The following is a 19,973-nucleotide window of genomic DNA, read 5'->3' as shown; positions in this document are numbered from 1 at the left end:
TCCAGGCACGCTGACTTTGAGTCATACCCAAACCACCCGCCGCAGCAGAGTCCCGAAGCGGAATTATTAAGTTTTCTGAAACGAAAGTGAATTTTTGTCCGACCAGCACAAGGAGAAAATTTTCTTGGACCAGCTGAGACAAACGGTGACAGTATAGTGACAGTGCGTGCGGCTCCATCCTTGAGAAAGAAGTTTGCGGCGTCCAGCATCACGATTTGTGTCGATTTATGGGCGCGATTTGAAAAGCGAATTACCGGAGGAAGACGAAAGTGAAAATGAAATTAGGATTTTGTTTCGGTAATGACGGTTATTCCGCCGACGCGAGATAATTGAATCTGTTGGTTAATTGGGGGAAATTGTCGGCTCGGTGAAGTTTCGTTTGATGATTAACGTGGCAAAGATTACAAATTTTTCGGAACTGTTATTTTGTATGCCCAACTGATGATGAATGGTTGGCAGAGAATATATTTGAATTTAGGCATCTAAATCTTGGTTTTGAACTTAAGAATTCATCTTTTGAAATAAATTCAAATACAGTCGACTCTCCAGGTCTCAATATTGAAGGGACCATCGAGATAGGGAGAGATCGAACTGAAGAACCAATTTGTAATGCAACTAGATTGAAAAAACCTCCGTAACTAGGAAAAATCGACAACAAACAGATGTCACTTCGCCTTCCCAGAATGTTTTGCACCTAGGAAACCAGGTCTAGTAACCTGTGAAAATGGGCATATCGGCATATGGAGAGAAAATCTAGAACAAAAACGAACAAGATCGCATCGAGATAGGGAAATATCGACATGTAGAGAGGAAAAATGTATGTAGATTGAAGGGACCGATCAAACCATCGAGATAGGGAGATATATCGAGATGTAGAACATCGAGACATGGAGAGTCGACTGTAACCATAATAAAAAAAAATCAAGTCTTTATAAATATTTGTTAAATCATATATAATTATAATGATATTTTTTGAACAGGTCTTAATAGCTCTTCAAAAAATTTCTGATGAAGTCTACGGTGGATCTTTTAAAATTATTCTGATGAATTGACTCAACAAAGTTGAACTGGTAGTAATTAAGGTACAATCTAGTGGAATGAATGATTTTTTTTATGAAATTGATGAACAGCTATACAGTGGTACATAATTGATCAGGCAAACGCAAACTTTCATACAAAATGACCAACTTTGAGATGCTGTAACTATGATATGCTTTGACGAATTGAGCTCAATTTTTGACATGGAACTACAAATATGCTGAATTTTGCGTAAACGAAAGTGGCAGCGGTATCGCTTTCCGATCACTTTTGCAAATTTTGTATACATTTGTCACACCCAAACCTGTGAACAAAAATATTCTGTACTTCGTTTACGCAAAATTCAACATATTTGTAGTTTCGTACCTAAAATTGAGCTCAATCCATTTTGCATGAAAATTGGTATTTTTGCCTTTCTCGTTCACCAAAGTGAACTGAAAGGCTATATGCTCACTCAAAAAATGGCTAAAGGCTCCGATGGTCAAGTCACATGTACCAATAAATTCAGTTCGACGAATTGAGATGATGTCTGTATGTGTGTATGTATGTATGTCTGTGCGCAAAAAGAGTTCACTCACTTTTAAGGCCCTACCCATTGGCCAATTTTACGAATTATAGCTCGAATCAAACCGGAATTTTACCGCATTATTTGCTATTTGAAATGGTCCGGATCGGTCCAGGCGTTCCTGAGTTATGGACATTTCATTGATCCGGACCAGCACCGGTAGAACTGACCGTATATAAAACTGAACCAAGCCTCATCATGCGACACATCAAACTGCGGCGATTTTTGTAATCTTTAGCATGATTGACGAATTTTGTATGGAAATCAACACTGGAGACCAGAACTTCCACGATGTCCGCCCAAAATTCAAGATGGTAGCTTAATATTCAAGATGGCGGCTCCGAATTCAAGACAGCGGCTGTTTCATATAGTTTCAGTGTAAAAAACATGCAATGTGGGGTATATTTTGATATGGGAAGATGTCTGGAGTCCAAAAATGGAGACCAGAATGTCCAAGATGGCGGTCTGAAATTCAAGATGGTGGTCTAAAATCCAAGATGGTGGCTCACCAGTTAGCCTAGTGGTTAAGGCTATGGATCGCCAATCCGGATGTGGCGGGTTCGATTCCCGTTCCAGTCGGGAAACTTTTCTCGACTCCCTGGGCATAGAGTATCATTGTACTTGCCACACAATGTACAAATTCATGCAACGGCAGGCAAAGAAAGCCCTTCAATCAATAACTGTGGAAGTGCTCTAAGAACACTAAGTTGAAGAGAGACAGGCCAAGTTCCAATGCGAACGTCGAGCCACAAAGAAGAAGAAGATGGTGGCTCAAAATTCAAGATGGCGTCTGTTTATTGGAGTTTTAGGCCCTAAAACCATGCAATATGGGTATATTTGGTATGAGGAAGATGTACGGAGTCCAAAAATTCAAGATGGCGGCTGTTTAATGGCGTTTTAGGCTCTAGAACCATGCAATATTGGTATTTGATATGGGGAAAATGTCTTGACTCCAGGGTACGATAAACGGATCACGCCGAAAAACAAATGCTTTGTCCTAAGCGGTGCATTTTGGTAACAAAGGCGCTCCGCAACAAACGCATGTCTGGTGATGATATCAATAAAACAAGCATCGTTACCCGTTAGTGTTCCGATATTTCGGCTTTTTTGCTAAAATTTTCGACTCACATCATCGAATTCATTAACATTTGGACGAATTAAAGCTCTTGCAAACCTCAGAGTCGAGTTTCAGTTGTAAAGTAATGCGAAAATCACGATGCAAATAGAACGAGACAAATATTCCTACCGTATTTGTTGTGAACAAACTCGGGAGCGATTTTGTCATTATCTGCTAACAAAAAAACAAAGCGTTGTTGCCGTGCCTTCTTTGTTGCCAATATTTCGCTTGCGGTGCTATATTCTGCGTACACTGCTTGACTCTAAAAATGGTGTCCAGAATATCCAAAATTGCGATCTAAAATCTAAGATGGCGGCTCCAAATTCAAAATGGCGCCTGTTCAGTGGAGTTTTAGGCTCTAGAACCATGCAATATGGGTACATTTGGTGTAGGGAAGATGTATGGACTCCTAAAATGGCAACTAAAATATCCAAGAATGTGGTCTAAAATCCAAGATGGCGGCTCATAATTCAAAACGGTGGCTGTTTAATGGTTGTTTAAGCTCTAAAATTATGAAATATGTATATATTTGAAATGCAGAAGATGTCCGGTCCGGAGTCCAAAAATGGCGATCTGAATATCCAAGGTAGCGGTTGTTTAATGGAATTTTAGGCACTTAAACTATGCAATATTGATGTATCTGGTATGGTGAACGAATCCTCGATATAGCGAATACAATATAACGTACATTCGATATAGCGTTCACCAATGAACTTTATTTTTCGACGCAATCAATCTTGCGTAAGAGTGAGTGATCACCCCAAAAATCTCTGTGCTTTGATAACGGATGGGCGGGAGACGATTCTCATAACAGCGGTCATCAAATGTACTACCTACGAATTTGTCCGACTTGCTTAATGCTAATGCTAATTCTAATGAATGTTCCGTCGAAGCAAGTCAAAAAGTTTCTGACTTCTGAATTGTTTTATTTAAAAGCAAAAATTTTATCCAAGTCATCATTGAATTGGAAAACTTATTCTGACGTTATGTTTAACGTATAGGCAGAGCTGAAAATATCAGACTTCTCAGTTGACTTATTCACCACCTTCACTAATAGTGGAGACCGGGTCCATATCAAGATGACAATTACAAGCTAGAATTTTTTTTTTCATAGATCATCTTGCTGCCTTCGACAAAGTTTGCACACTTTAGGCTATATTTATTATCATTAATTACAGGATTCATGTACAATATGCCAAAAAATGCAAGTAATTTGAATTGCCTACCCTAAATCTCATTCAATTTTTAACTACATTCCTAAGCACGCTCTCCAGTCTGCATCAAATTTTAGACCCTAAAAAGATTGAAAAAAAGCTTGTTCGGTGCGTTAAAATTTTAATTTTCCCATACAACGTTGACCCATCCTACTGTATATTTACACCTCAGGAATATATAATGGTGTGATTTGATGAGATCACTTTAGTTTTTTTTTAGTTTTTTTAATTCTTTACACATAGGGTATATGCACCATTCCTTGGCCTAATTTGCAAGCCGCCTTGACAATTTTGACCATAACTCATGAATTAATAGCACTAGAAATAAATTGTTGACCCTATTACACACTCTAGGCAATGCATGTTTCACCAATTGGAAGTAAACAAACGTAAATATTCAAGAATTTACTTAATTAAGTTAAAAAGATTCGATGCGATGGTATGCAACGTTGGTCTATGGTACAAAAATTGGCCTATTAGCGGATACAACGTTGGCCTATTGCTTTCCATGCACTAGAACCACTAATGTCTCATTTTTTCAATGTTTCTGCTGAAGTATTATCTCTGTTTGTTCACCAATCTTACTTTTAAATTACATTTTCGGAGCCAAATTTTCAAAAAAAAAACTCTAAATAAATCATTTAAACTAAAGTTCTTCCTTAATTTAGTAACGAAAACAACGCAACCCTATTATTGTGTTATATTTTTACAGTCACCGCACACAAAATCTTTTTTCCTATTCGTTCTTTCTGGTTCTTACGCAAGAAATGTTGTTGATGTCTTTTTATCGGTGTTTTTGACGTCAATTTACTGATGGGCCAAGATTTGGGTACATAGTAAAAAAAATGTCCTCAATATTCGGCCCACATTCAATTTGTAAAATAGTTATTATTCGTTAAAAACAAATACACAAGTTCAAAATAGCGTCTTTGACCGTCGCATTAAATATTCAGTTATTGAAAAGTCAATTCGAAATGTTCCAGAATCATGCCATTTATTATCATGTGTATAGACTACCCACTAAGCCGAAGAATCATGGCGTCTACAAAAGCTAAACAAAGTGACATTTTCATTCAATTTTAATGCTCCAAAAAGCTAAAATTGAAACGAAATGTTACTGTTGTTTGGCGCAAAGCTTTTCCGATATCCAGTTATGCGTGTTTGTTTGAGTTTTTGGTTTATTTTGAGATAGGCCGAACGAGAGGACTATGCCAACGAAGCATCCCGATACCCTATCTATCGCTTGCATTGATTTTGCTCACTTTCGTAATCACGACGAAGCACCCAACGCTGCTTCCGCAACACCACTGATAGCCTTTTTTCTTGTTAACCGTTCATCAGGTTATCAAAATGTCACGGTTGGATCTATCAAATGCATATGCCACAAAAGTTCAGCCTATTGGACGCAGTGGCTTAATTTCCCCAACAGGGGAGGATAAAAAAAATCAAATGCATGTGTTTGGTTTATTTTATACAGGGTGTTAGGTTCGTGAGTGCAAACTTTTTAAAGGGTGATAGAGGACCATAAATGGTGAAAAAAATTGTTCTACGCATATGGTCAAATCTCAACCGTTACGTAGTTATTGAACTTCCCATGTTTTTGACTCTCATAGTCTTAACTGGCTATAACTTGAAAATGGTCAAACTTATCGCAATTTTTTGACCCTTATTCGAAAGATTATTGAATTTTCTATCAAATGGCATCTTTGAATCGATTGGTTTAGTTAATTAACTAAGTTTTCTAAAGCAAAACAGCTAAAAATAGTGTGTTTTAATTTGTTTTTGTCAATTATCTTTGAAACATGCGTAATAAATTAAAATTCTTTCTTTGGCAAAGTTATGGCCCCTGTTCAACTCTACAATTCGTTCTTTGACACCAAACTTCTAGCTCTTATCTTTTTCTAGCAATTTCGATTTAAATGTGCGGCACAGTGCGCAAAAATGTGCTTACCTTGACAGTTGCAAATTTTTGACCTGAAATGCGATGTTTAAATCGAAATTGCAAGAAAACAATAAGAGATAGACGCTTGATGTCAAAGAATGAATGCTAGAGTGAAACAGGAGCCACAACTTTGCCAAAGAAAGAATTTTAATTTATTACGCATGTTTCAAAGATAATTGACAAAAACAAATTAAAACGCGCTATTTTGAGCTAGTTTGCCCTAGAAAACTTAGTTATTTAACTAAACCAATCGATTCAAAGATGCCATTTGACAGAAAATTCAATAATCTTTCGAATAAGGGTAAAAAAATTGCGATAAGTTTGACCATTTTCAAGTTATAGCCAGCTAAGGCAATGAGAGTCACAAACATGGAAAGTTCAATAACTACGTAACGGTTGAGATTTGACCATATGCGTAGAACAATTTTTTTCCCCATTTATGGTCCTCTATCACCCTTTAAAAAGTTTGCACTCAGGAACCTAACACCCTGTATAATTTGGCCACTTTCAACGGGACACCCGGACACGATTCCGGGACACAACCGGTAGTTTTGAATGTGGTCTGAGCCTAAGCTCTGTTGCTAACTGATTATCAGGTTACTTAAAAAGCAGCGATCTGATGTATCGCATATATGGGGTTGGTTGGTTCACTTTTACATTTTACCGCTTCTGGTGGGACACCAGGAACTACTACCATTACCGATAGTAACTGATGTGGACTGCGGCTTTTTTCTTATTATCCGTGCATCAGGTTACTGACAAATAAAATCGATATGATGTACCACAGGCATGGGTTTGGTTCATTTTTATATTTGGCTACTTCTGGTGGAACACCCGGAACCAGTTTTGGAACACTAACATGGTTCATTTTTACATTTGACCAAGTCCGGCGGGACACCGGTGGTCTCAAACGAAATCTGAGGCTATTTTCTTGAAAACCGTTCATCAGATTATTGAAAAAGTCGCGATTTGATGACACATGCATGGGTTTGGTTCACTTTTATATTTAGCCACTTCCAGCGGGACCCCCGGAACCGGTTCCGGAACACTACCGGTTCAGATATAGTCTGAGACTATTTTCCTGTGAACGGTAACACCACATAATCATTTGTTGCATTGTCATAGCTGTCCCCTTCCTGGGGTGCCGGTCCGGAACACCTAAACGTCCATAACTCCGGAACGGCTGGACCGATCTGAACCATTTTCAATAGGTAACAATGGGACCAGATTCCGAGTCTAATGAACCGTTGGTTTTTTAAATCGGTTGAGGTTTACTGCCAAAAAGTGATGTGAGTTTTTTTGTACACATACACACATACACACACATACATACACAGTACACACACACGGACATCACCTCAATTCGTCGAGCTTCGATTGGTATATAAAGCTTGACCTCTCCGGGGGCTCTATGGTCTGGTTTGGAGTGAACATATAGCCTCCTTTCGGTACACCTTGGTGCATGAGAACGGCAAAAAGCTGCCAAAAATGGCATAAGTTCTCCTACATTTATGAATTGAGCAGTACGATCAAGTCTGAAATATATCTCAAATTCATGTATCAAATAAAAATACTAGGCTGGGATTATGGCTGTAAAATTGGGGAAATCCACATTCATTACCAGGGGCGAAACTACAGATTTTTGGCAGGGGGTGCACTAGAAACAAATATTCATTAGTTCATCCATTCATCATTCATCGCCCTATGTCACACAGCAGTGCATTCACATTCTAGGGGGTGCCTGGCACCCCCGGCACCTCCAGTAGTTTCGCCTATGTTCATTACTCAATTCTATTGCATTCCATTCCATTGCTGTACACGTAGTAGTGGAGGAGACGCATGGTATCTCATCAGTATGAATTTGTGCTTCCCATACAGGCATCGCATTCCTTGCGGCCCTCGCCCAATCCGTATCGGCACAATCGCCCGGCTGTGATTACTACCAACAAATTGATTCTGGTCAAACTTACACCATTTACTCGCCAAACTACGGCAACCTGTACCCGGCGAACACCGACTGCCGCTGGAAGCTGACGACGACACCTGGGTCCAGGATAGCGCTGACCTGTTCGGACGTTTACATACCACAGGTAAGGTAAATTCCTGCAATAGGGCCTCCCACTCGGCCAGAATCCCTCCGGCCGGCTTGCTGACAAATATTGAACCATGCGCTTTGTGCTCGTCAAACAAACAGAGCACATCCTGCTACTACGATAAGCTGGTGATTTCGACCGGTGGGAAAATGGATCTTTCCGATGCCAAAGCATACTGCGGCACCGGTACGGTTGCGGCCGAGTCGACGGGCAGCTCGATGGTCATGGCACTGCAGGCCCCATCGATGACCTACGGGGGACGGGTACGCTGTACCGCCACCAAGATCAACTGCCAGTGCGGGATGAGGCGGAAGGTACGTAGGTCTGCTGATTTTCTGAACAGGCAGATAATTGAGCGTTTGAGGTGGAAATTTTAACAACGCAACTAATTTTGTTCCAGAAAAAGATAGTCGGAGGTACTGAAACGCTTGTTAACGAGTTTCCGATGATGGCCGGGGTGGTGGATGTTGCGAGTGGAGCTGGCATTTTCTGCGGGGGCACCATTAGTAAGTATATTGTTGTTATTGAGATATAAGCACACTCGTTTGATCAATCCACAGCTAGCAATGTTCTTAAGGCATCTAATATTTTATTTTCCATAAATCGGTTTAACGTAACGTTTCTGTTCACTAATCTACTGATCTTTTATTTTTATTTAGTATATATATTATATATTCTTTCTTCTGTCTTCTGACGACAGTTATGGATAAAATTACAACTTTAAGCAGCGCCATTAGTAATGCTACAGCAGTTTTAAGCATAAATTTATTTAAATAACATTTTGTTAAACTCTGTCAATTTTACACCCATTTTTGTTTGCGCTGACTTAGTCAGCCTTAGTCAGTGACTTAGTCGATATAATTTAGTCAATTGGCACGGCCTTGTGGTCGCACAGAGGTCCAATTTTGAGAAAAGCTGGCAGAAACTCAATTTTTGAACATGTCTTATATGGGATACAGTATATTGAGCATTCATCCATAATACCAGGAGCACCAACTGGCATTTAAAAAAAATGGAAATATTGATTTTGTCCTATCTTGTTACAGCACTGAATAGCTGCTGATGGAAAAAGCGCTCAATTTTTGATAAAGAACACAAACAAGTTCAACCACTACAAAAGTCTATTGATATAAGTAATACAATTGCTATCAAAAGTTTATTTGTATGTTCTTGTGTATATCAGACATCTGCAATGGAACAAAACATCAAAATAACACTATTGGCTTCACAATTGACATTACATGTCATTAGTACGAGAAATTCTTACAGTTCGACTTCAAAGTGTCTTACAAATCGCTCCCCGCTACTCCCCGCGGGGAGATTCCGTTCAAATGCCGTTTATGTATGCAGAATCGGTTAAAGAAAACTGCAACTGCCAAGAGCTGCCAAAACAATAGCGCCATGATGATATGTGTATAGTAAAATTGTATGAAAAACATCAATTTTATTCGGATTTTGTTCGAAGAAATCGACAACAAATGAAAATGCCTGTAAAATGGAATTTAGCGCTAAATCATGTTCCAATACACTCATATAGGCTAAAACTAACAGAATACTATGATTTGGCAATTTTTGCCAGGTATTTTCAAATCTGGACCACTGTGGGTCGTGAGGTTCACACGTTCGCTTTAAGTATAAGCGGATGTCCATGGGTTCAATTTCTGAACATTTTTGTCAAGCCGATTGACACAGACCCTCCTTCAAACAAATGTTCTAAGTATCGAAATAAACATCATAAAGTTTACACTACACTCCAGACAAATTTAAAAAATATGTATGGACAAAAGTCTACGAGGCGGTAGAGGGAGGAGTGGCCTGTGCAAAAGGAGTTCTGGCCAAAGTTTCAATTTTCAAATTTTTGTATGGACAAAAGTCTACGAGGGAGAGAGGGGTCTGAGATGGCCAAATTCAGGTCTACGTGGTTTATGAACAATCCCTCAATGGTTCTCTGTGTAACTTCGATTGTTCTGGTCAATCACGGAGTAGCAACTACGATGTGTACGATTATCTTTGCTTTGTTTTGCTTTGGTAGTCGATCACATTTACCTTCGTAGAACTGGTCTAGCCGCACAAGTTTTTCATATACCATATTCTCAGGTTCAGCTTCTGAAATGAGCTGTAGGTGGTTGAATTTAGATTTTCCGAAATGTCGTTTTCAGCACTGGTCTCAGGGGCGTTTCACGGGATCTTACGGGGTTCCAGGGGCCCTCAGGGCACTGTAAGAGGCATCAGAGTGTTTCACGACAATTCCAGTGGGTCTCAGCATCATTCTAGGAGGATTCAGAGGGTACCTAGAGATCTCAGAGGTTTTCAAGGGACCCCAGGTATTTCTGGGAGCACAAAAAGCGTTTCAAGGGTTCTGAAGGGCGTTCAGGAGGTCACAGAGGCATTTTGAAGAGTGCCAGGAGGTGCCAGGGGGATTTAACAGGGTGTCAAGGGTGCTTGAGAGAGTATCAGGGGTGCTTACGGGTTTCAGGAGGTCTCAGGGGACTTCAAAAGTTCTCAAGGACTATCAAGAGATTATTAACAAAAAGAAGTCAATCACTGACGTTATGCCCTTTAAAATTAAAAACAATGCATTCTTACAATGAGAAGTCTCGGAACTTTGATTTGGGCAAAAGCCTTTTTTTCTATATATTCTTTTAGGAAAACCATGCATTTTTTAGTCGAGTAGATTCCCAGAGGTTATAAACACCATCATAACGCCAAAATAAAATCATGTAGGTTTTACAGCAGTTCTTAAGACCTTTTGAAAGCAAATAAGGCATCAAATTTTTCCTTCAGCAAAGATCGCTCCTGAAATTCTTTCGTTGATTTCTCTTGGAATTCCTTCGGGATGCGTCATGGAGATTTTTCAAAGATTCTTTTAGGAGTTCTTTTTGGGTTTTTTTTTTCTAAGAGTTCCTTCAGGTATTCAGGAAGTTCCTATAGAGACTAATTCAGGAGTTCCATCAATGATTCCTGTAGCATAGTAGTTCTTTTAGGAATTGCTTCAGGAGTTCCTTCAGGGATCTCCACAGCAGTTCCAGGAGCAATCAGGAATGCCTCCAGGTGTTTCATACTTACCTTACCGATAAGGCCGGGGTGGCCTCTGCTGTACATAGTAGCCGTCTCCATTCCACTCGGTTCATGGCTGTTTGTCTCCAGTTCCGCACTCTGCGTAGGGTGCGCAGATCGTCCTCCACTTGGTCGACCCACCTAGCTCGCTGCGCTCCACGTCTTCTTGTACCGGTCGGATGACTCTCGAGAACCATTTTAGTCGGGTTGCTATCCGACATCCTGATGACGTGACCCGCCCACCGTAGCCTCCCGATTTTCGCGGTATGGACGATGGTTGGTTCTCTCAGCAGCTGATGCAGCTCGTGGTTCACTCGCCTTCTCCAAGTCACGTCTTCCATCTGCACTCCGCCGTAGATGGTACACAACACATTCCGTTCGAAAACTTCAAGGGCGCGTTGGTCCTCTGCACGTAGGGTCCATGTTTCGTGGCCATAGAGGACGACCGGTCTAATCAGCGTTTTGTAGATGGTTAACTTCGTCTTACGGCGAACTTTATTCGATCGTAGAGTTCTGCGGAGTCCAGAGTAAGCACGATTTCCTGCCACAATGCGCCTCTGAATTTCTCTGCTGGTGTCGTTGTCGGCGGTCACCAGTGAGCCCAAGTACACAAATTCTTGGACCGCCTCGATTTCATCACCGTCGATATAAATGGGGTGGCGGGCGCGCTGATTCCCTGGAGCCCTTTGTCATCATGTACTTTGTCTTCGACACATTAATGACTAATCCGATTCGTCTGGTTTCACTCTTTAGTCGGATGTACGTTTCCGCCATCGTCTCAAATTTACGAGCAATAATATCAATATCATCAGCGAAACCAAGCAGCTGAACGGACTTCGTGAAAATCGTTCCACTCGTTTTTATCCCCGCTCTCCTAATTACACCCTCTAAAGCAATGTTGAACAGCAAGCACGAAAGACCATCACCTTGCCGTAACCCTCTGCGAGATTCGAAGGGACTCAAGAGTGTCCCTGATACTCGAACTACGCACATCACTCGATCCATCGTCGCCTTGATCAACCGTGTCAGTTTATCCGGGAATCCGTATTCGTGCATAATCTGCCATAGCTGTTCTCGATCGATTGTATCATACGCCGATTTGAAATCGATGAACAAGTGATGTGTGGGCCCGTTGTATTCGCGGCATTTCTGTAACACCTGGCGGATGGCGAACATCTGGTCCATTGAAGCGCGTTCACCCATGAAACCAGCCTGATATTGCCCCACGAACTCTCATGCAATCGGTGATAGACGGCGGCATAAAATTTGAGAGAGCATCTTGTAGACAGCGCTCAGTAGTATGATCGCGCGGTAGTTCCCGCAATCCAACTTGTCCCCCTGGGACACACAATACCATCCATTCATTCCTCCGGTAATACTTCCTCCTCCCAAATCTTGCTAATGACCCAGTGTAGTGCTCTCACCAGTGCTTCTCCACCGTATTTTAGAAGCTCGCTTGGTAGTTGATCGGCTCCAGCGGCTTTGTTGTTTTTCAACCGGCCAACCTCCTCCTCAATCTCTTGAAGGTCAGGGGCCGGAAGTGGTGTTTCATCAAGGATTCCTTTAGAAGTTCCCTCAGCTTTTCCAACAGGAACCCCCCCAGGTATTCCTCCAGAGATTCTTTCAGGGGGATTCAGGAATGTCTCCAGGAGCTCCATAAAGTATTCGTCCAGAAGTTCCTTCAGGAATTCTTACAGGAGATCGCCTAAAGATTAGTCCACAAGTTGCTCCAGGAATTTCTTCTGAAGTTCATTCAGGAATTCCTACAGAAGTTGCTACGGGGATTGTTCCAGGAATTCCTTCAGAGATTTCTCCAGAAGTTTCAGTGATTTGTGCAGATGTTTCTTCAGAGATTCCTCCTGGGATTCCTTCTCGGGTTTTTCCAGAAGTTACTTCAGAGATCACTACAGGAGTTTCTTCTGGAATTTTGTTGAGAATTTAATTCAGGATGCCTCCAGGAGAGGGGGATTTTCCAGAATTTTCTTCAGGGGTTCCTACAGAAGTTTAATTAGGAATTAGTTCAGGAGTTCCTTCTTGTCTCCAGAAGTTTATTTAGGAACTCCTCCAAATCCTTCTTTAAGAACTCTTGCACGAGTTCTTCCAGGGAATCGCTCCTGGAGTCCTTTCGTAGATTTTTCCAGTAGGATTCAGATATGCCTCCGGGAGATTCTTCTAGGAGTTCTTTCAAGAATTTCTTTAGGACTATACTCAATCATATCTCCAGGATTTGCTTATAAAGTATTTACGAGAATTCCTACAGGATTTCTCACAGGGAATCTTCCAGTTTTCTTTCTGGAATTCTTCCACGAATTCTTTCGGGGATTCCTTCTGAAAATTCTTCGGAGATCGCCCCTGAAAATCATTCAGAATTTTTCCTGGAAATCCTTCGGAGATTTTTCTTGGAATTGCTTTGGGGATTATTCCGGCATCCTCCACCACCGAAAGTTGCCACCAGCGCAGCGTGACGACGATGACGCCGCCACCGCCGGTGAAAAATGCCCCTCACGCCGCCGCCCAACAGAATACAGTCAGGAATCGTTATACACGGTAGGTGGTACTTTACGCCCACCGCGGTTTTTCGTATGCCATACATCCGATTGACCTAATTTTTTGTGTGTAGTTGCAACATATCGCAAGCTAATTGCCTTCCAAAAATGAACTGAATTAGTTGAAAGACAACACAGAAATTGCAGTGGGCGTTAAATGGGTGGTACCGTGTATAACGAATCCTGACTCTTATGGGTGTTTTAGGGGGTCCCAGAGAGTTACGGGGGATTTTCAGGGAGTATCAGTGGTTTAGGTGTGCCTCTGAAGCGCTTCAATGGATCTGAGGGGCAACTCAAGGAGTCTCAGGGGGTTCAGGGGATCTCATGGGCGTTTCGGGGATTCCCAGAGGGTTTTAAGGGCAAGGGTGGAAATCTAGTGGTTATGATAAGACCCCGAGTGTGTCGTGGTTGAAAGGCGTTGCACGATCATAGCAACAACGATAGAATTTTGTCGTAAATCATAACATAATACGCACCGCGAAAAATAAATATCAAGCAATCGTTATCATGAAATGGAAATAATAAATTTCGATTTTTTTTAACTCTTTTTGCATTCATTTTTCTCAAAAAAAATTTAAAGACACGGACAGGTTCAATGCTTCCAGTGAGCTTTTCGCTCTTTGAAGGAAGCACGACACTAGATAACGGACGAGCATGCAACGTCCAGTGGTACGGCCCAAAACTTTTCAAGACAGCTGTGGCGGCAATCAAACCCGCGCTCCTTAGAACTATGCGACGAAGAACTACGAAGAATACAAATTACACGATATCCACTGGATTGTGTTGTTCCTGATCATAAATTTGGTTTACGTGTGCATGAGTGGTATAAATAGCGATGAATACAAATTATAGCAAAGTGTAACATGATCCGATAACGGTTGATCCCGCGATAAAGCATGCATCAGAAGTTTTGATTGTCTCTTTGATACGATCACAGCGCGAGGGTGTCGACATCATGCTACTGCAAGAACAAAGGCCTTTCAAAATCAATGAAATCCGGAAAATATCGACGCAATTCATGCTATTTGGACATATTCACGTGGAAACTAGTACATTGAGCTGAAAAAGGTAGATTACAGTCCAATTTTGGAGAGCTTCGTCCCCAACTACGCCACAAGTTGGTCACTGTATGGCATTTTTTTTTTCATCTGAAGATAGTACCGGAAAACCTACTATTGTTATTCCAGAATAAATGTAATGCAATTTTTCAAATAAATTCCCGGACATACATGTTTAAACATCATTTCTCAGTAAATCGAAATCTACTCACTAATCTCATTAATAACTTTCATTCCAGTAACAAATTACCACGTTGTAACCGCCGCTCACTGCCCAATCGGCCACAGCATATCCAACCTGGCCATTCTCGTCGGTGATCACAACATTTCGACCGGAGTGGATTCCAGCTACGCAGCCTTGCACCGTGTAGCCTCGATGAAGATTCACGAATCCTACAGCACAACCACCAACCTGAACGATATCGCCGTAATGAGGACCGCCACGGAGATAATCTTCTCCAGCGGCGTCGGTCCGGTATGTCTCCCATTCAAATACCTCGGAGCATCCTTCGTGGGGATTGAGCTGGAGGCTACCGGGTGGGGTTCCACAGATTTCGGTGACCCTAAATCGAACGTTCTGCTCAAAGTGGGACTACCGGTGATCGACCCCGGTCAGTGTTCCAAGACGTACTCCAATTTTGCAGCGACGCAGATTTGTACCTTTGCCGCGGGGAAAGACACGTGCCAGAGCGACTCCGGCGGGCCGCTGTTCTACACGGACTACTATAATGGACTCGTTTATCTGGTCGGTATCGTTAGCTATGGGATGGCCTGCGCTACAAATGACCCGAGCGTAAGTACCAGGGTCACAGAGTATCTCAACTGGATAATGCAAAACACCGCTGAATGGAATTATTGTTATCAATAAAGCTAACCGGGAAGATCCGAGTTTTCAATGCCATAGAGAAATGTTTGTCCAAGTGTGAATGTCTGGTAGAATTTTGTGTTAATATTCTAAGAATGTTCGATTAGAACGATCAGTAGTGATCATGATCCCGTTGCGATCATTAGTTTTTGTCGCATTCCTACCAACTCTGATAAATGGTTGGTTCGAATCATGCGATCAACAGTTCCAATTAGCCGCTAATGCAGATGTTCAACTTTTATCGCCTTTATACCCTAATCAGAAATATCGTTCCGGAAGCTCGTGTCGCTATACACTAATTGCTCCCTCCGGGTATAACATACAAACAACTTGTGATGTCAACATTGATACGGTGCAGAATTCGGCATGTTCAACCGAGTTATTCTACATCTCTACGGAAGGGTTTCCATCCCTGGTTGGAAGTGAGTATTTTTGCGGCAAAGGAAGCATAAGTCGAAACTCCATATTCAACAAGATGATGATCGCATACACCTCTTCGAGCGCAACCTATGGAGGGACGTTCAGTTGTCGGATCCAGGTCGTAAAACAGGACTGTGACTGTGGTTGGTCTCGATGGCAGAAGATTGTTGGTGGAACCGAATCCGGCATTAATGAGTACACATCGATGGTGGGGTTACTCGATAAACTAACTGCGAGTGTGTTCTGCTCAGGGGTTATTAGTAAGTACTTGATAACCACACAGCCGTCTTCCATAACTTACAGAAACCTATAGTTAATTATAGATACATTTTAACGGCTGCTCATTGTGTTCAAAATATACCAAGCAGTCAGCGTCTGCAAGCCCTGGTCGGGGATCAAGACTACAAAACTGGCAACGATACACCGTATTCACAAATTTACGACATTGAGAGTATCGTGATGCATGAAAACTATAACCAGGACACCCGTGATAACGATATTGCCGTGTTGAAAACCACCGTCGACATGCAATGGACCCGAGGCGTTGGCCCAGTTTGCCTTCCATTCAACTATTGGTACTACGACTTCAACAAGCTGCAGGTCGACGTGGCCGGTTGGGGCACCACCAGCTACGGAGGACCAACCAGTTCGACTCTGAGACGAGTGACGCTGGATGTCACTGCCAATGCGGACTGTGGCAAGGCCCAGTACGTCACCAATCAGAAGTTGTGCACTTACACGCCCGGTAAGGATACCTGCCAGTACGACTCGGGTGGTCCTCTGTATCTGCGGGGAGTTCAGCGAATGTACACGATCGGTATCGTCAGCTATGGAGGTGCTTGTGCAGCATCTACGCCGTCAGTTAGTACCAGAATCACTGCGTATTTGGATTGGATTCAGAGCAAAACTACGGATGCTACGTATTGTGTGAAATAAATGCTTAAAAACCTGAATTAATCCACCTATGGTGAACAGAACCCTTCTTACACTTTCGTTTCGGGCCTTAAGAACCCGAATCGGTTGATAGACGGCTGAGAAATTTACGGTGATACATTTTGTCAAAAATATCTAAAATAATTAAGTTGTACTACTCCCTAGCACTCTTTGAAAGATATCTCGGTAACCGAACGTCCAATCAAAATACAATTCAATAGCGTTCTACTAGGATGTAGTAGCTTTCGTTTGGGGCCTTAAGAACCCAAATCGGTTGATAGACGGCTGAGAAATTTATGGTGATACACTTTGTCAAAAATATCTAAAATAATTAAGTTGTACTACTCCCTAGCACTCTTTGAAAGATATCTTAGTAACCGAACGTCCAATCAAAATAAAATTCAATAGCGTTCTACTAGGATGTAGTAGCTTTCATTTGCTTCCAAGAGAACTCAAATCGGTCAACAGACGGCTGAGAACCGTGAGTGAAATTTTTTTTAACACACACACACACACACACACACACACACACACACACACACACACACACACACACACACACACACACACACACACACACACACACACACACACACACACACACACACACACACACACACACACACACACACACACACACACACACACACACACACACACACACACACACACACACACACACACACACACACACACACACACACACACACACACACACACACACACACACACACACACACACACACACACACACACACACACACACACGTATCGTATACCAGCTGGAGACGGTAACTGGATCGCAGATAAGGCGAAGACAGCTGCTATATGGACGATGGGGAAGTATCCCATCCAGGAAGTAGTGTACCAGGCAAACGAAGGCTTCGTGATCGCCAAAATTAACGGAGTTTTTGTTTGTAGCTGCTACGCACCTCCTCGGTGGACTACAGAACGGTTCAACCAGATGCTAGATGAGATAACCGACAAGCTAGCCGACCGGAGACCGGTCGTAATCGCCGGTGACTTTAATGCCTGGGCGATTGAGTGGGGCAGCCGCCTCACCAATCCAAGAGGGCGTGTTCTGCTAGAAGCGTTAGCAAAGCTCGACGTGGACTTGGCCAACGTAGGAAGCACCAGCACCTACCGAAGGGATGGTCGAGAATCAATAATCGACATCACCTTCTGTAGTCCCGTGCTGGCGCGAAACATGAACTGGAGAGTTTGCGATGGATACACACACAGCGACCACCAGGAGGTCCGGTATAGTATTGGATCACGACCAGGGAGTACACTAACTGGCAGTCAACCTCGCGATCGAATGTGGAAGACGAAGCAGTTCAACAAGGAGCTGTTCGTCGAAGCTCTCAGAAGAGAAGATCCGGGGTCGAATCTAAGGCCGGAGGAGCTAACGGCAGCGCTGGTGCGTGCGTGCGACACAACCATGCCTAGAAAGTTCGAGCCGAACCATAGACGTCGTCCGGCATACTGGTGGAATGAAGCGCTTCGGGACCTCCGGAAAGCCTGCCTCAAAGCCAGGAGACGAATGCAAAGAGCTAGAACCGACGGCGAGAGAGAAGAACGTAGAGTAGTGCTGCGAGCCGCAAAAGCTGCTCTGAAGGAGGAGATCAAGCGGAGCAAGAAAACAAGCTTTAAGGAGTTGTGCCGGGATGCTGATGCAAACCCATGGGGAGATGCATACAGAGTGGCGATGGCCAAAATCAGAGGCCCAGCGGTACCCGCTGAGACATGCCCAGAGAAGCTGCAAGTTATCGTCGAAGGGTTGTTCCCTCAACACGAGCCTACGATATGGGCACCGACTCCATACGGCCATACAGGCGAGGAGAGAGTGAGTATCACCAACGACGAGCTGATAGCAGCGGCCAAGAAAATGAAGGCGAAGAAAGCGCCCGGCCCGGATGGTATCCCCAACATAGCATTGAGAACAGCTGTCGAGGCCAACCCAGATATGTTCCGGACATCTCTGCAGATCTGCCTAGATGAGGGTTGTTTCCCGTCTCAGTGGAAAAGGCAAAAACTGGTACTGCTACCGAAACCAGGCAAGCCCCCCGGTGAACCAGGTTCATTCCGGCCGATATGCTTGCTGGATACGCTCGGCAAGCTGCTAGAAAGAGTCATCCTCAATAGGCTGACAACTTTCACGGAAGGAGAGCATGGTCTGTCGGGGATGCAATTCGGATTCCGAAGAGGGAAGTCAACGATAGATGCTATCCAGGCGGTGTTGCTACTGCCGTCAAAGCAAGGACGAAAAAACGACGGGGTAACCGCTTCTGTGCCGTCGTCACGATCGATGTGAAGAATGCATTTAACAGCGCAAGCTGGGAAGCCATCGCTACAGCGCTGCACGAGATGAAGGTTCCGGACTACCTCTGCAGGATTCTCAGTAGCTACTTCGAAAACCGGACTCTGTGCTACCATACTAGTGCAGGGCAAAAGAACGTCACGATAAGTGCAGGCGTCCCACAGGGGTCTATCCTAGGTCCGACGTTGTGGAACGCAATGTACAACGGGGTGCTGACACTGCAGCTACCGACAGGCGTCAAAATCGTCGGATTCGCGGACGATATCACGTTGGTGGTAGTTGGCGAGTCCCTAGAAGCAGTGGAGATACTTGCTACGGAGGCGGTAGATGCTGTTGAGAGCTGGATGCAGAGGAAGAAACTATCCATAGCCCACCAGAAAACGGAGCTGGTGCTGATCAGCAACTGCAAGGTGGTGCAGAAGGCTGCAATCATAGTCGGGGAACATGCCATAGACTCCAAGCGGGAATTGAAGCATCTCGGCGTTATGATCGACGACCGGTTAAATTTCAATAGCCACGTCGATTATGCCTGCGGAAAAGCTGCAAAGGCGATCACAGCATTGTCGAGGATCATGCCGAACAACTCGGCAATCAGCAGTAGCAAGAGGCGGTTACTAGCTAGCGTGTCCACATCGATCCTAAGGTACGCTGGTCCGGCTTGGGCGACCGCAACAAAAACTAGGAGGAATCGCGTTCAGCTCTGCAGCACGCACAGACTGACGGCCATGAGAGTGGCGAGCGCCTATCGCACGATATCATCGGATGCGGTGTGCGTGATCGCCGGAATGGTCCCTATCGTCTTCGT

The 19,973-nt window shown here is 43.3% G+C and overlaps 2 protein-coding genes across 2 annotated transcripts; both read left to right on the top strand.

Moving 5' to 3' along the window:
- Positions 1-6: 6 nt before the first annotated feature.
- Positions 7-15,511, top strand: LOC109410561 (venom serine protease-like). Its single transcript, XM_029875412.2, has 5 exons — positions 7-297; positions 7,755-7,966; positions 8,071-8,283; positions 8,370-8,475; positions 14,870-15,511. The coding sequence occupies exons 1-5, from the start codon at positions 276-278 to the stop codon at positions 15,496-15,498; spliced, it is 1,182 nt and encodes a 393-aa protein (XP_029731272.1). The 5' UTR covers positions 7-275; the 3' UTR covers positions 15,499-15,511.
- Positions 15,512-15,518: 7 nt separating this feature from the next.
- Positions 15,519-17,475, top strand: LOC109421162 (venom serine protease). The gene is made up of 2 exons (XM_019695656.3): positions 15,519-16,175; positions 16,229-17,475. Exons 1-2 carry the CDS (start codon positions 15,620-15,622, stop codon positions 16,849-16,851), a joined length of 1,179 nt encoding a protein of 392 aa, XP_019551201.3. The 5' UTR covers positions 15,519-15,619; the 3' UTR covers positions 16,852-17,475.
- Positions 17,476-19,973: the final 2,498 nt, after the last annotated feature.

This window comes from Aedes albopictus, unplaced genomic scaffold (genome assembly GCF_035046485.1).
Source record: "Aedes albopictus strain Foshan unplaced genomic scaffold, AalbF5 HiC_scaffold_608, whole genome shotgun sequence".
Classification (NCBI taxonomy): domain Eukaryota; kingdom Metazoa; phylum Arthropoda; class Insecta; order Diptera; family Culicidae; genus Aedes; species Aedes albopictus.
Note: the sequence above shows the minus strand (reverse complement) of the source record. Positions and strands in the feature narration are given on the sequence as shown.